A 14,957-nucleotide genomic window follows, 5' to 3' on the forward strand; every position below is an offset into this window, starting at 1 on the left:
TAGTTTAACTTATTTTTTTTTTAAGATTTTATTTATTTTTTGACAGAGAGACAGCAAGAAAGGGAACACAAGCAGGGGGAGTGGGAAAAGGTGAAGCAGGCTTCCCACAGATGAGGGAGCCCCCTGCAGAGCTCGATCCCAGGACCCTGGGATCATGACCTGAGCCGAAGGCAGACATTTAACTGAGCCACGCAGGCACCCCCATGGTTTAGCTTATTAAATAAGGTCCTTGAGAGCATGGACTTATTTTACTTTCAGATCCTTTGTACCTAGTACAGTGCTTTGTACATTACAAACTTTCAGTAAATATTTGTCCAAGTAAGGTAACTAAAATAGGTGTGTTCTTGTAGACAATATATGTGAATATTATTAATATCTCCTTTGGATGATCTGAATATTTTTTTGTTTTATTTAAATAATGCAGTTTCCAGGTACATAAAGCCAGTCATTTCTTCTGACTCACATAGGATTGCAAAAAGGATATTGCAGTTAGTTATGTACCTATATGAACTTTTCGTATGAGGAGTTGTCCAGTAAATCTTTTTCAGGTACTTTTCAGTTGCTAATAGTTTTCATTGCTCAGATAACTTCCTCTTCAAATTATAATAAAAGTGGCTTTTCCAGTTTTAATTATAGAATTTCTTCCAACCCTACTGCTTCAGCGTTGACTTTTACTGTGTCCCAAATGTGTCTACAGGCTGACACCGAGCATCAGTTACAGCTTCAGTCAGCAGATTTTGTTTCAAAAGGACCAATACCATCTGTGACTATTGGTCCATTCTACCTAGTTCGTCAATTCACATTTGGTAATACATATTACATGCCTTTTCTCATATATTTGCTATTATAAGGTTTTATAATTTATCATCTTCAAATAATAACATTACTCACTTCTCTGATCCATTAAATACCTCTTTTGAAAAATCTTTTAGTTATTGACTGATGTATAGTTAGAAATTAGTTTGAATGTGCAGCTGCCTTAAGTTACTGTTGAATTTTTTGTGGCATGAAAATTTTGCCTCTCCATTCATTGTACTTCATACAGTTGGAAAGTGTTTCACTCAGTCCTTCTAACGCCAAGGAACAGTTTACCAACAAATCACCAGATTCGCAAAAGTTACTTCTGAATTTATCTGCCTCATGTACTATATTGATAAACTATGGGATTTTTGATTTAATAATTCATTAATTATTACCACCACTACTCTGGCTCTTATAGTCAGGAAAGATAATGTTTAGCCATACCCCCACAATTAATATAGCCAGGTAGTAAACTGTTTTAGCATGATATTTAATTTTTAAAATAAGTAATAAATATTAACAGTTTGGACATTTTACCTTTTTCTTTTAAAGTGTTTATTAAATCTTTTAAAAGTTCTTGAAGAAAAGACATTTCGTTTTTGTAGTTATTCTGCACCTTAAATAGAAGACAGTCATTGATAATGGGTCTATTGATCTGCTCTGAAATAATGGAAAAGCTGTAAGTACAGAAGTGACCACCTTTGGGAAAGCACACTACAGAAAAATCTAAAATCGCTGAAGTCATTCTTTGTATTTTGAAAAAGTACCTTATTATATAGAAGCTCTAGCAGAGCTTTTTTTTTAAGTTTTATATATTTTTTATTCAACATTTGTATACAAATACTTAGACTACTGGTCTAGTGAATTTATTTATTTCAGCTAACTTCTTTTTTTTATTTTAATTCAATTAGCCAACATATAATACATCGTTAGTTTCATATTAGAGTTCGGTAATTCATCAGTTGCCTTGCTCTAGCCGCGCTTTTAAATAATTTAAAATTAGACTCTATTTACCAGAATTTAGTACATACACAAATATCTCCAAAAAATACTGCTGCATTCCTTTGCTGTATCTGTGGAAATTATCCCAGTGAAGGAGAGACTGAAAGGGGGGGAGAGAGAGGGAGAGAGGTGGGGAGGGAGAGAGGTGGGGAGGGAGGGAAGAGGAAAGAGAGAAAGAGATGAGGGAAAAGGGAAAAAATGAGGAAAAACTTGCAATCTTTTTTCATAGGGAGTAGCTCTGTGTGGAGTTCCTGTTATCCATCTGGGCTTAGTGGGGAGGATATTTGAGTCTTGGAAGGCTTGTTCCTTGTGGCCATACAATGAGTTCATTACGATGAATAGAATAAAATAAAATAGCCTAATAAGGCAGGTATCACTCTCTGTTAAAACAAAAATGCTTCAAGTGAAATTTGGGGGAATTTTTCTCACTGTTTTAAGCAGTTCTTATTGATAACCCACTATATGGTTTTGAAGTAGAAAACAGTACATTATTTGTATAATTAAACATTGCTTAAACTTTTCCTGTGAATCATAGAAACTCCTGGTGAAGGTTTTTTAATTTAATTTAATTTAATTTAATTTAATTTAATTTATTGTAACCAAAGAGTGATGTTGGTTGCCTGGATATTATTTCTTTGGGATATCAGTCATCTCAAACTCATAAATTCTTGCAAAAAATTCTCTTCTTGATATTCTTTTAAATCATTCCATCCATTTGTGTTGGACTTGGGTACTTTTAAATATGATGACTGTAGGCCAGCTGGTTATATTGGGGAGTTATTCAAAGAATTGTTGATTCTCTGGGGCAAGAGACAACTAAGAGAAAATTTATAAATCATTTGTAATACATTTTAATAATATTGAATCTCATCTCCACACCTCCCCCTACTTCCACTGCCCCCCAACCCCAAGAAAAAAAACCAAACCAAAGCTACGGGGGAAAAAAATCACATTTCATTTCAGCTCGAAAATGTATTTTGTTTAAGTTGTACCAAGAATTATTCAGTATTTACTTGGTTGTGGAGAATTGACTATCTCATATATTAATAGGAACATAAATTGATACAACTTTTTGGAGAAAAGCGTGGCACTGTCAAACTCATGAAAAGAAAAAACAAACCTTTATGTTCTTTGATCCAGAAATTGCATTTCTAGGTACTATCCTAAGGAAATAATTGAACAAAGACTTTTTTAAAAACTCAGATATGTTCATTGCTATTTTTATTAGCAAAACTTTTGTCTAACAATGGAAATATTACATTTGTAATGTTTCTTAGCGTAGCTTTTGATATAGCCCATAGAGTTTAAAAATATCTATTACTTCTATTACTTAAATATTATTTGTAAATATTTAATATTAACATTTATTAATAATATATTATTGTATATTTATATAATTAATACTTGATTTTGAACTTTCAAATCACTTTTTGGCCTAATTCATATAGGAGAATATTTAAAATATATATGTTCCAAGTGGCTGGGTATTTTGTTTGTGACCCTCTTAGGTGTTTTAGTTGCTTTATTGCATAGTAGTCAGATGTATTTAGATATATTATTTTAACATTTAGTTAGATATATTGTTTTAGTCTTAGGAATTTACTAGAATTTACTTGGTATTTTAATATGTGATGACTTTTTATAAATGATCCATGGACAGGGTAGGGAGATTTTTATGTGTCTGTTATATCATCATTATTAATAATATTCACTTCCTTTTTTTTTTTAAGTAACAAATGTGCTTTTAATAGATCTATGGATAAAAACTACTCAGCGCAGGTCTGTAACCATGGCAGGCCCTACTCTGTTGGAGCCATGTCCTGTGCGGTCTTCAGGACCTAGGTTAACAGGCTATTTGCATTATTTCATGTCATCCACAGTATTAGAAAAGCAAGGCATTAGATCAGTTTAGATGAAATGCAGTGTTGGCAGCCAAATCCAGTCTGTTATATTCCATATTTTTTCTTCAGTTCTTCTACTTTGTTGACATAAGCTTTCATGGCGTCTTCCTTGGAAGTCCCTTTCAGATGGTTCCAGGCATCCCACTTGGCCTTGCCTTTGAGATCCAACAGCCCAGGCCGTTCTGTCTTTATGTCACCCACAGTTGCTTGTTTGTAGTGGCTGTAGATGAACAACATCTCATCATCTGCTGGCTTGGTCTTGAGGTGCTTAACATCCTCAGCAGCTTTGTCAAACTCAGCCTGAGACATGCTGGCGGGCTTGCGAAGATCCAGAGAACCTATTCACTTCCTTTTTATCATTAGTTTGCAAACTCTTTTTGATCACAGAACCCTGGTCAGCAAAAATTTGAGATTTAGTTAGATATATTAATAGATTATTTTAGCTCTAGGAATTTATTCATACTTGGAGCTCACACTTACACATGCCCTTAGCAAAACCCCAATCCTGGTTAAAAAAAAAAAAAAAAAAAAAAAAAACCCAATCCTGGTTAAATCCAATTCTTTGCTTATTTTATACCTACGTTATGCCTAAGTCCCAGCAGCAGAACATGAGTAGAGGGAAACCCAATCAATCTAACTAGTCTCCCTTCCAGTTTATAACTAAGAGCCTCAAATTGGCCTTAGTGCTGCCCAGCAATTTTAGAACATCCTATTCTCCCACTGCCCTTAATAACTGTTTAAACTTCTCTCTCATTGGACCTCTAGGGCTTGACTTGTCCTTGCTCAGCTGATACCTTGCTTCCTGTTTCACTGAGAAAAGAGAATCAATGAGAGGAGTACTTCCAAAGTTCCTACCACAACACTGGTACACTTTATTAATTCTTATCTGCACAGAAAAGTGCTGTAATCTCCCTGCCTTCACACAAAAACACTTGCAGTCACTCTCTCTGCTCTCCTTTAGAGTAGGACTTCTCAAAAGAGTTTGCATTTGTTCTCCTTCCATTCTCTTTAGAACCCTCATGAATCCCATTTTCATCCCCACCATCCTATAGAAATTCTCTTGTTAAGGTCACAATAACCTCCACTGTTGCAGGGTACATTGGTCAGTTGTCCATCTTTCTCCAGATGTCCACTTTCAGTGGATCTCAACTGGACAGACACATTGCCACTTGCAGACTTTGTCACGTACTCTTCTCCCACCCTCTTATTTCCCTCAGAACTCTGCTCAAACAGCACATCACCACAGAGACCTGCCCCAAAGCCCTCTAATGTGATGGTATTTGGAAATGGGGCCTTTGGGAAATAATTAGGTTTGTGAGGTCAGAGGCAAGACCCTTATGATGGGATTAGTGCACTTACCAGAAGAAGAATGGACACCAGAACTCTGTCTATCATGTGAGGACACAGGAGACAGTGGGCTGTCTGCAAGCCCGGAAGAGAGTCCTTACCAGAATGTGACCATGCTAGCATCTTGATCTAGGACTTAAAGCCTCCAGAACTGTGAGAAGTAAATTTCTGTTGTTTAAGCCACCATACATTTGTTAACACAGCCTGAGCAATTAAGACAAAAATAATGCTTCTCCTACCCAATCATTCTCTGTCCACTTTCCCCACTATATTTGGTTCATAGCACTTACCATCTTCAGTCTTTTATATGTTTGTTTATTGTCTTCCCCCACTAGAATATAAGCTCCAGAAGGTTAAGAGCTTTGTCTGATTTGTTCACTATAATATCTCCAGTGCCCACAATAGCATATAATGATAGTAGGTGCTCAATAAATGTATAAACAAAGAAATTAATAATAATGAAAATGTTTCCAAATATCTGTAAATCAGAGATATTCCATCATTTGGAACATCCAAATGAAAGCATTTATAGTATAACTACTCTTCCCTTTAAAGGGATATATAAGTTATGTTTATTTACTCTAAGTATCTATTGGTAGCATCCAATGGTCATCGGAAAAGTTCAGCAAATTTGTAACACTTGTATTCTCTTTTTTATTATTATTATTATGTTATGTTAATCACCATACATTACATCATTAGTTTTTGGTGTAGTGTTCCATGATTCATTGTTTGCGTATAACACCCAGTGCTCCATGCAGTACGTGCCGTTTTTAATACCCATCACTAGGCTAACCCATTCCCCCTACCCCTCTCCCCTCTAGAACCCTCGGTTTGTTTCTCAGAGTCTGTATCCTTTCATGGTTCATCTCCCCCTGCAATTCCCCCCCCTTCATTCTTCCCTTCCTGCTATCTTCTTCTTTTTTTTTTTTTAAACATATAATGTATTAATTGTTTCAGAGGTACAGGTCTGTGATTCAACAGTCTTACACAATTCACAGTGCTCACCATAGCACATACCCTTCCCAGTGTCTGTCACCCAGCCACCCCATCCGTCCCACCCCCCACCACAGCAGCAACCCTCAGTTTGTTTCCTGAGATTAAGAATTCCTCATATCAGTGAGGTCATATGATACATGTCTTTCTCTGATTGACTTATTACACTCAGCATAATACCCTCCAGTTCTATCCACATTGTTGCAAATGGCAAGATTTCATTCCTTTTGATGGCTGCATAATATTCCGTGTGTGTGTGTGTGTGTGTGTGTGTGTGTGTGTGTGTGTGTGTGTGTGTGTGTATACCACATCTTCTTTATCCATTCATCTGTCGATGGACATCTTGGCTCTTTCCATAGTTTGGCTATTGTGGACATTGCTGCTATAAACATCGGGGTGCACGTACCCCTTCAGATCCCTACATTTGTATCTTTGGGGTAAATACTCAGTAGTGCAATTGCTGGGTCATACGGTAGCTCTATTTTCAATTTTTTGAGGAACCTCCATACTGTTTTCCAGAGTGGCTGCACCAGCTTGCATTCCCACCAACAGTGTAGGAGGGTTCCCCTGTCTCCGCATCCCCGCCAACATCTGTCGTTTCCTGACTTGTTAATTTTAGCCATTCTGACTGGTGTGAGGTGGTATCTCATGGAGGTTTCGATTTGGATTTCCCTGATGCCAAGCGATGTTGAGCACTTTTTCATGTGTCTGTTAGCCATTGGATGCCTTCTTTGGAAAAATGTCTATTCATGTCCTCTGCCCATTTCTTGATTGGATTATTTGTTCTTTGGGTGTTGAGTTTAAGAAGTTCTTTATAGATTTTGGATACTAGCCCTTTATCTGAAATGTCATTTGCAAATATCTTCTCCCATTCTGTCAGTTGTCTTTTGGTTTTGTGGACTGTTTCTTTTGCTGTGCAAAAGCTTTTTATCTTGATGAGGTCCCAATAGTTCATTTTTGCCCTTGCTTCCCTTGCCTTTGGCGATGTTTCTAGGAAGAAGTTGCTACGGCTGGGGTCGAAGAGGTTGCTGCCTGTGTTCTCCTTTAGGATTTTGATGGACTCCTGTCTCACATTTAGGTCTTCCAACCATTTTCAGTCTATTTTTGTGTGTGGTGTAAGGAAATGATCCAGTTTCATTCTTCTGCATGTGGCTATCCAATTTTCCCAACACCATTTGTTGAGGAGACTTTTTTCCATTGGACATTCTTTCCTGCTTTGTCGAAGATGAGTTGACCATAGAGTTGAGGGTCCATTTCTGGGCTCTCAATTCTGTTCCATTGATCTATGTGTCTGTTTTTGTGCCAGTACCATACTGTCTTGATGATGACAGCTTTGTAATAGAGCTTAAAGTCCAGAATAGTGATGCCACCAGCTTTGCTTTTCTTTTTCAACATCCCTCTGGTTATTCGGGGTCTTTTCTGGTTCCATACAAATTTTAGGATTATTTGTTCCATTTCTTTGAAAAAAGTGGATGGTATTTGGATAGGGATTACATTGAATGTGTAGATTGCTCTAGGTAGCACTGACATCTTCACAAAATTTGTTCTTCCAATCCATGAGCATGGAAGGTTTTTCCATTTCTTTGTGTCTTCCTCAATTTCTTTCATGAGTATTTTATGGTTTTCTGAGTACAGATTCTTTGCCTCTTTCTTTAGATTTATTCCTAGATATCTTATGGTTTTGGGTACAATTGTAAATGGGATCAACTCCTTAATTTCTCTTTTTCTGTCTCATTGTTGGTGTATAGGAATGCCACTGATTTCTGTGCATTGATTTTATATCCTACCACTTTACTGAATTCCAGTATGAGTTCTAGCAGTTTTGGGGTGGAGTCTTTTGGGTTTTCCACATAAAGTATCATATCATCTGAAAAGAGTGAGAGTTTGATTCTTCTTTGCCGATTTGGATGCCTTTGATTTCTTTTTGTTGTCTGATTGCTGTGGCTAGGACTTCTAATACTGTGTTGAATAGCAGTGGTGATAGTGGACATCCCTGCTGTGTTCCTGACCTTAGGGGGAAAGCTCTCAGTTTTTCCCCATTGAGAATGATAGTCGCTATGGGTTTTTCATAGATGGCTTTTATGATATTGAGGTATGTACCCTCTATCCCTATACTCTGAAGAGTTTTGATCAAGAAAGGATGCTGTACTTTGTCAAATGCTTTTTCTGCATCTATTGAGAGGATCATATGGTTCTTGTTCTTTCTTTTATTAATGTATTGTATCACATTGATTGATTTGTGGTTGTTGAACCAGCCTTGCAGCCCAGGGATAAATCCCACTTGGTCGTGGTGAATAATCCTTTTAATGTACTATTGGATCCTATTGGCTAGTATTTTGGTGAGAATTTTTGCATCCGTGTTCATCAAGGATATTGGTCTGTAATTCTCCTTTTTGATGGGGTCTTTGTCTGGTTTGGGGATCAAGGTAATGGTGGCCTCATAAAATGAGTTTGGAAGTTTTCCTTCCATTTCTATTTTTTGGAATAGAATTTTTGGTATTTTGGTATTAGGTATTTTGGTGAGAATTTTTGCATCCGTGTTCATCAGGGATATTGGTCTTGTATTCTAAACAGAAAAAAACATTCATTTGTCTTCAAGTTCTTTTTTTAATTTTATTATGTTATGTTAATCACCATACATTACATCATTAGTTTTTGATGTAGTGTTCCATGATTCATTGTTTGCGTATAACACCCAATACTCCATTCAATACATGCCCTCTTTAATACCCATCACCAGGCTAACCCATCCCTTCACCCTCTCCCTTCTAAAACCCTCAATTTGTTTCTCTGAGTCCATAGTCTCTCACGGTTCATCTCCCCCTCCGATTTCCCCACCTTCAATTTTTCCCTTCCTACTATCGTCTTCTTTTCTTTTTAACATATAATGTATTATTTGTTTCAGAGGTACAGGTCTGTGATTCAACAGTCTTACACAATTCACAGCACTCACCATAGCATATACCCTCCCCAATGTCCATCACCCTGCCACCCCATACCTCCCACCCCCCACCACTCCAAATATCGCCAAAGGCAAGGGAAGCAAGGGCGAAAATGAACTACTGGGGCTTCATCAAGATAAAAAGCTTTTGCACAGCAAAAGAAACAGTCAGCAAGACCAAAAGACAACTGACAGAATGGGAGAATATATTTGCAAATGACATATCAGATAAAGGGCTAGTATCCAAAATCTATAAAGAACTTGTTTTGAAGTTCTATAACACTTTTATTTACTTTGCTCGGAATTAACCTGTGAGACTTTGGGTGATATAAAAGATTTTTATATCCATTCTGCATCTCAATTCAAAATGTTGCAGAGATCCTACTGTTGGTGGTCATATTTTTTTTTAATTAACACAATGAAGACATCCACCTATGCCAAGTAAGGTGAAACAAATTGCACTATCCTCACACTGAACAGACTCATGAGTGTGCCACAGTTAGCCCGTCCAGGTGCAAGCACTACCTACCCTCTTTCAGGATGTTTTAACCACCACATGCAATTCTTGGGCCTATGGACTGACTGAGGGTAGCAATAGCAGTCCATGTAAAATGTGTTCAATTTTTTAAAATTACAAATAAATATAAATAGGTGTTTCACTGTTTGTTTCACATCCCAGTTGGTCATTTTGGGCACCCCACATTTTTTCCCTACTTAATCAAATAGAAACCAAGAGGTATATTAAAAGTAAGTCTTTCAGTGCTGTGATAAATATGTCTTTTAACTTCCAGCTATTTTTGCTGTATACAATCCAGTTCTCCCGTATTAGGACGGAGAAGTGCAAGCGTTTTTCTTCACTGTCGATGGACCCTTCATCAGGAGAAACTGGCCCTCTTGTTTAGATTAATACCTATGGTTGTTATAGCTTTGCTGATCTTTACTTTCAATCTTTCTGAGCCAGTTGGTTTGGATGTAACTGTTACTAACAGCATATATAGTGGAATTTTGACTTTTGCCCCAAATCTTAAGATTTTTTTCTTTAATTTCTATCAATTAATGAGATTACTTAATTTTATTGACATAGCAGAGATGTTTTTATCTTATTTTATTATTCTTTCTTTTATGCTTCTCTGCCCATTTTCTTTAATTGTCTTTTATTTGTAATTTCAGAGTCTCCCTGCATTTAAATCTTTTGGTGGTAATTTTTAAATTCTGAGGAAACTTAAACCTATATGTTGCAATTTATCAACATGAAAATAATAAACCTCTATGTTGCAATTCATCAACCTTAAAATAAATTACTATTTTTTTCATTTGATAAATATGCTTTGATTACCCACTTGGTGCCTACTACTGTACTTGATCCTTGGGATATAGAGTAGTATTCATAATATGGCTATTTCCTTGACAGAATGTTTACTATAGCAGAGAAATAAACATAATAGTAATGACAGCAGACTTACTACTTGCCAGACACTGTTCTAAACCCTAACGTATGTATTAGCTCATATCACAGTCTACCCATGTGGTAGATTCTATTATTATCCCCACTCTGCAGACAAGAACCCTGAAGTACAGAGATTACACCTTGCCTAGGATCATAGTTAAAAAATGTAAGTGCTAGTGAGGAAAATGGGTGCGTGGACTGTCTGGAAAAGGAAAGTAGAAGAAAAGTAGTAATTTTTATCTGGAAGAAATTCCTTGAGTTTGATTGTATGTAGTTGCAAGCCTCCCTAATTTCAAGGCTGATTAAAGATATTTTGCTTTATTTTTGCTTTTCTTTGGCCATTTCAGGTAATTTCTGAGCAGAATGACACATTTGAAAAGATAATGGATTTATCATATTTGTTTTTCAAATGTGAATCATTGTTATCTTAAATCCACAAATTTTCAAAATAGTTGATAAGAGATTACTGTATCTTCTTTCAAAATTTTTGAAAACATATGAAGGGCCAAGGACACTTGGTTATTTATATATTGATGTGAATCACATTGCTCATCTCAATCATTAGCTGAAAGGGACTTTCTCTAAACAGTTTTGGTCAGTAAGGAGGAAGGAGGTTTTGAACCTTAGGGAAATTTAAAGAGTAAAGAACATTAAGCGATATGTTACATTGTGTGCTTGTGGAAAAGAAAATTCAAGAGGGCGATGTTAGGAAGTTGAGATTTCAGAAATGTGAGAAGGTATCAAACACCAACTTCATGTCTTCAGAATTTTGCATAGTATTGGTCCATATGGAAAGGGGACAAAATTCTCTTAATTATGTCCCTTCAGATCCCTACATAAACTGAGTATAATCCAGCTTCATATGGATTAAAGAGTTTTTTTTTTTAGATTACATGGGAAATAACCATTTAAGACAGTATTTCTATGAGAAGATATATTATTAAAGCAAACTTTTTTAAAGGGACTTTTTAAATTTTTTTTAAATTTTATTTTATTATGTTAGTCACCATCATTAGTTTTTGATGTAGTGATCCACGATTCACTGTTTTCGTATATCACCCAGCGCTCCATGCAGAACGTGCCCTCCTTAATACCCATCACTGAGCTAACCCATCCCCCCACCCCCCTCCCCTCTAAAACCCTCAGTTTGTTTCTCAGAGTCCATAATTAACATATAGCATATTAGTTTCAGAGGTAGAATTTAGTGATTCATCAGTTGCATATAATACCCAGTGCTCATTCCATCAAGTGCCCTCCTTAGTGCCCATCACCCAGTTACCCATTTCCCCATCTACCTCCCATCCAGCAACCCTCAGTTTGTTTCCTAATAGTTAAGAGTCTCTTGGTTTCTCTCCTTCTCTGTTTTCATCTAAATTTATTTTTCTAAAGGGACTTCTTTTTTTTTAAAGTTTTAAGTTATATTTATGAGTTGGAGGATTCTGTAATTTAGTTTTAAATGTGAACCTTTACATGTTCACTAATTTTCAATGATGCAGAACTGCCTGTCATCTCTAGAAATTCTCTTATCAAGCTTGTTTTCTCTGGAAACAGAAAACTACTGGTTTTAGAAATCAGTATTGAATAGAAATTTGGTACCTCCACCTGCTTTCTTGTAACGTTATTTAGGAAGATATTTCTGCCCGAGTAAAGGACTTGATTGTGTTAAGGCCTTTATGTAATGTATGTCCAAGCTACTGGCAATGTCCTAATGGTGAATTAATGATGTAGATATAATACAGTGTGCTATTGAATAAAAGAAGTGTTGGTTACAAATAGGAAAGAGGTCAGTTTTTTCAGGATGATGAAGCAAAGTTGTCATAGGGGTTATACTTCAGCTCTTCTTTCTGTGACTATACAGACAGTACAAAGATCATGAATTCATGGGGTGCCTGGGGGGCTCAGTCAGTTAAGCGTCTGCCTTTGGCTCAGGTCATGATCCCAGGGTCCTGGGATCCAGCCCTGCGTCAGGCTCCCTGCTCAGCGGCGAACCTGCTTCTCCCTCTCCCCCCTGCTCCTGCTTGCTCTCTCTCTCTCTCTCTCAAGTAAATAAAATATTTTTTAAAAAAAGATCATGGATTCATGTAGAGACTAGGGAGGACAAATTTATAAAACACTGACTTGTAATTTGTTTGATATGTTGTTTAGAAAATTAGTGAATTCTACAAATAGACAAATTTCTCATGTTGTAAAGATGTGTCTCTTCTAAGCAGCCCAAGGGTAGACATACAGTTGGGTCTCAGGAACTACAACTCAGTCACCAATGAAGTCACTTTTTTCTTCTCTCTCACTCTATGTGGTAGGTGATATACTGCCAGCAGATGCTCCCAAATTAGCTTCATCACCTGGAGAGAGACAGACCCAGTTCTCTGGGTTACCAGTTTCAGGCATCAAGGAGGTGGCCTCTGATTGACCCAGCTTCTGTTGGGTGTCCAGGCCTGGACCTGGCAATGTGGCTGGAAGGCAGGGCCATGCGGCCCCACTCTCATGAGGAGGCTTGTAGGGTTAGCCTTGCAGCAATGGGGGCAGTGAGAGTAGGCAGACAGTGCCTGAGCTGCTTCCTGCACCAGACCATTCATCCATTCATTCCCTCATGTAGAGCATGCCCACAAACACGCTGGAGTTGATCTTGAGCCCTTCAGTATTTTACTTCAAAACTTATTTTCATAATCTAAATCTAGTTTCTTTTTAAAAGCTACAGGGGATATTATACAGTTATCTAAGACTTAAAGGAAAATGGCTCATGAAAGAGTAAATGTAGAAATCCCACTGAAGCTCACAGAATGACAAAGAGAGAAAGTAAAATGTGCTTCAGTCAAGCTTTTTCTCTCAAAAATATCCTCACTAAAACTGTAAAACATTTCAACAAAAACATGTCTTCGAATATGTTATTTTAAATACTGCGTTACTTAAGCAAATATTTAAATGCTATATTAGTTTCTCTGCATACTTGACTTGAATTTAATTCTACCTGTCTGCCAAATAGGTTGAAACTCCAAATCCATTTTCATTTGCCAGGTCAAATGTTTATTTTGTTTTCCCACATAATATGCTCTTTAAAGTGTCACAAGCATACCAAATCTGATTTCTTTTTCATAGGGACATGGTAGGGGTTTTTTTCCTCTCTTCAGTTAATGGCAAAGGATGTGCTTCTCTTGAGGAATATGCAAATTTATGTTCCCATTCCTGCCTACTGAAGGTACCCCCTACCTTTGTTATTGGAAAATAGACATTAACTTTCTTAAAGGAATTTTAATATGTGTCTCCTAAATTTACCTACATTTTTGAAGCCTCACTATTATTTCCTTATAATCAGAATACCAAAGACTTTTCTTGTACTGGAGAATGTTTTGTTTTACTTAATAAGTAGATCTGTGTGTGTAGGCCAGTACAATCGTCTACAGTAGACCAGTACAATGAAAACGTATTGGGCTATGATGATTTACAAATAACTAACCTTATTCGATTATAAGGTTTCTCTTTTCTTCCGTGCATCTGTGTTTATCTGACTCAGACAATCGTTTGAAAATGTGCTCTTAATTTCAAAGAACATTTACATGCCTTTGAATATTAGTCTCTTAGATACTCTTCTCTAAAAAAAAAAAAACTGTTTGCTAATAGCTTTCAGCATATTCCTTATTCTTAAAAGAGATATTCAGCTTCCACATGAGCTGCATAGTTGTTTGTACTTTTTGCAGAGTTCATTAGTGGGTCTTACTCGGTTTCTTCTATCAGACCTAATTCCCTCCCGAAAGGAGCATGTTGAGGGGGAGGTGTTGGAAGCCACAGTGATGGTGATTTTCTTGTCCTTTAACTTCCGAGGAAAAAAAAAGTACCTGGAATTCTTTGTTCTCTCTCCCTCTGTTATGAAAGTGCAGATTCTTATGAATGCTACAGTATCTCTTCTGTTCAGTATCCCAGGGCCTCCTAATTTTCTAAATCCAGTGCCCTTCTTTGTGAGCAGTGGGAGTCAATGGGAGTCATGAGGAAAGCTCATGCAGCGGATGACATGGCCGCATCATTGCTGTGGTTAAAATGGTTCACACACGTTTTTACGGTTTTGAAATATCTGGCTGTTTCCCAGAGGTTAGGAACCTGTTGGCTTCTCCCAATGATATTTCTTCTAGATCAGAATCATTACAAACAAACTGAGACTGTTTTCCATCATTGACTTGGAACAGGTTGTCTCATCTCCTAAATCTTAGGACCCATGACTCTGAAGTATTTCTAAACATTTTAAGACCTCCCTAAGATACAGAATACACACAGAACATCAGAGCTGGATTCAAGAAGAGAGGAGTCAGCCACAGAGGAAGCAACCCAGCCTAATGGTTCCCTTCCTGTGTTAGAGGCAAAACCAAGACCTCAAGTGCAGGTCTTCCGAGTCCCAGGTCAGCATGCTCTTCGCTGGGCGCTCCAGCCTTCGTCTGATGATATAGAATGGCCCTCGGAATTATGTAAGAATATTTCACAGCTTTAGATTAGGATTAAAACTCCACTGTTACTGTTTAGCACTGTTTGAATA

At 37.1% G+C, this 14,957-nt stretch overlaps 2 protein-coding genes across 4 annotated transcripts in view; one reads left to right on the forward strand and one right to left on the reverse strand.

Annotated features, from left to right (window-relative positions):
• SUPT3H (SPT3 homolog, SAGA and STAGA complex component) overlaps positions 1-14,957 on the forward strand; it is a 556,588-nt gene that overhangs the window by 424,854 nt on the left and 116,777 nt on the right. The gene's annotated exons all lie outside the window — the stretch shown is intronic.
• LOC113926437 (acyl-CoA-binding protein) lies at positions 3,531-4,037 on the reverse strand. The gene has a single exon (XM_027601308.1). The coding sequence runs from the start codon at positions 4,011-4,013 to the stop codon at positions 3,750-3,752; it is 264 nt and encodes an 87-aa protein (XP_027457109.1). The 5' UTR covers positions 4,014-4,037; the 3' UTR covers positions 3,531-3,749.

Source organism: Zalophus californianus, chromosome 7, assembly GCF_009762305.2.
Source record: "Zalophus californianus isolate mZalCal1 chromosome 7, mZalCal1.pri.v2, whole genome shotgun sequence".
In the NCBI taxonomy this organism is placed as follows: domain Eukaryota; kingdom Metazoa; phylum Chordata; class Mammalia; order Carnivora; family Otariidae; genus Zalophus; species Zalophus californianus.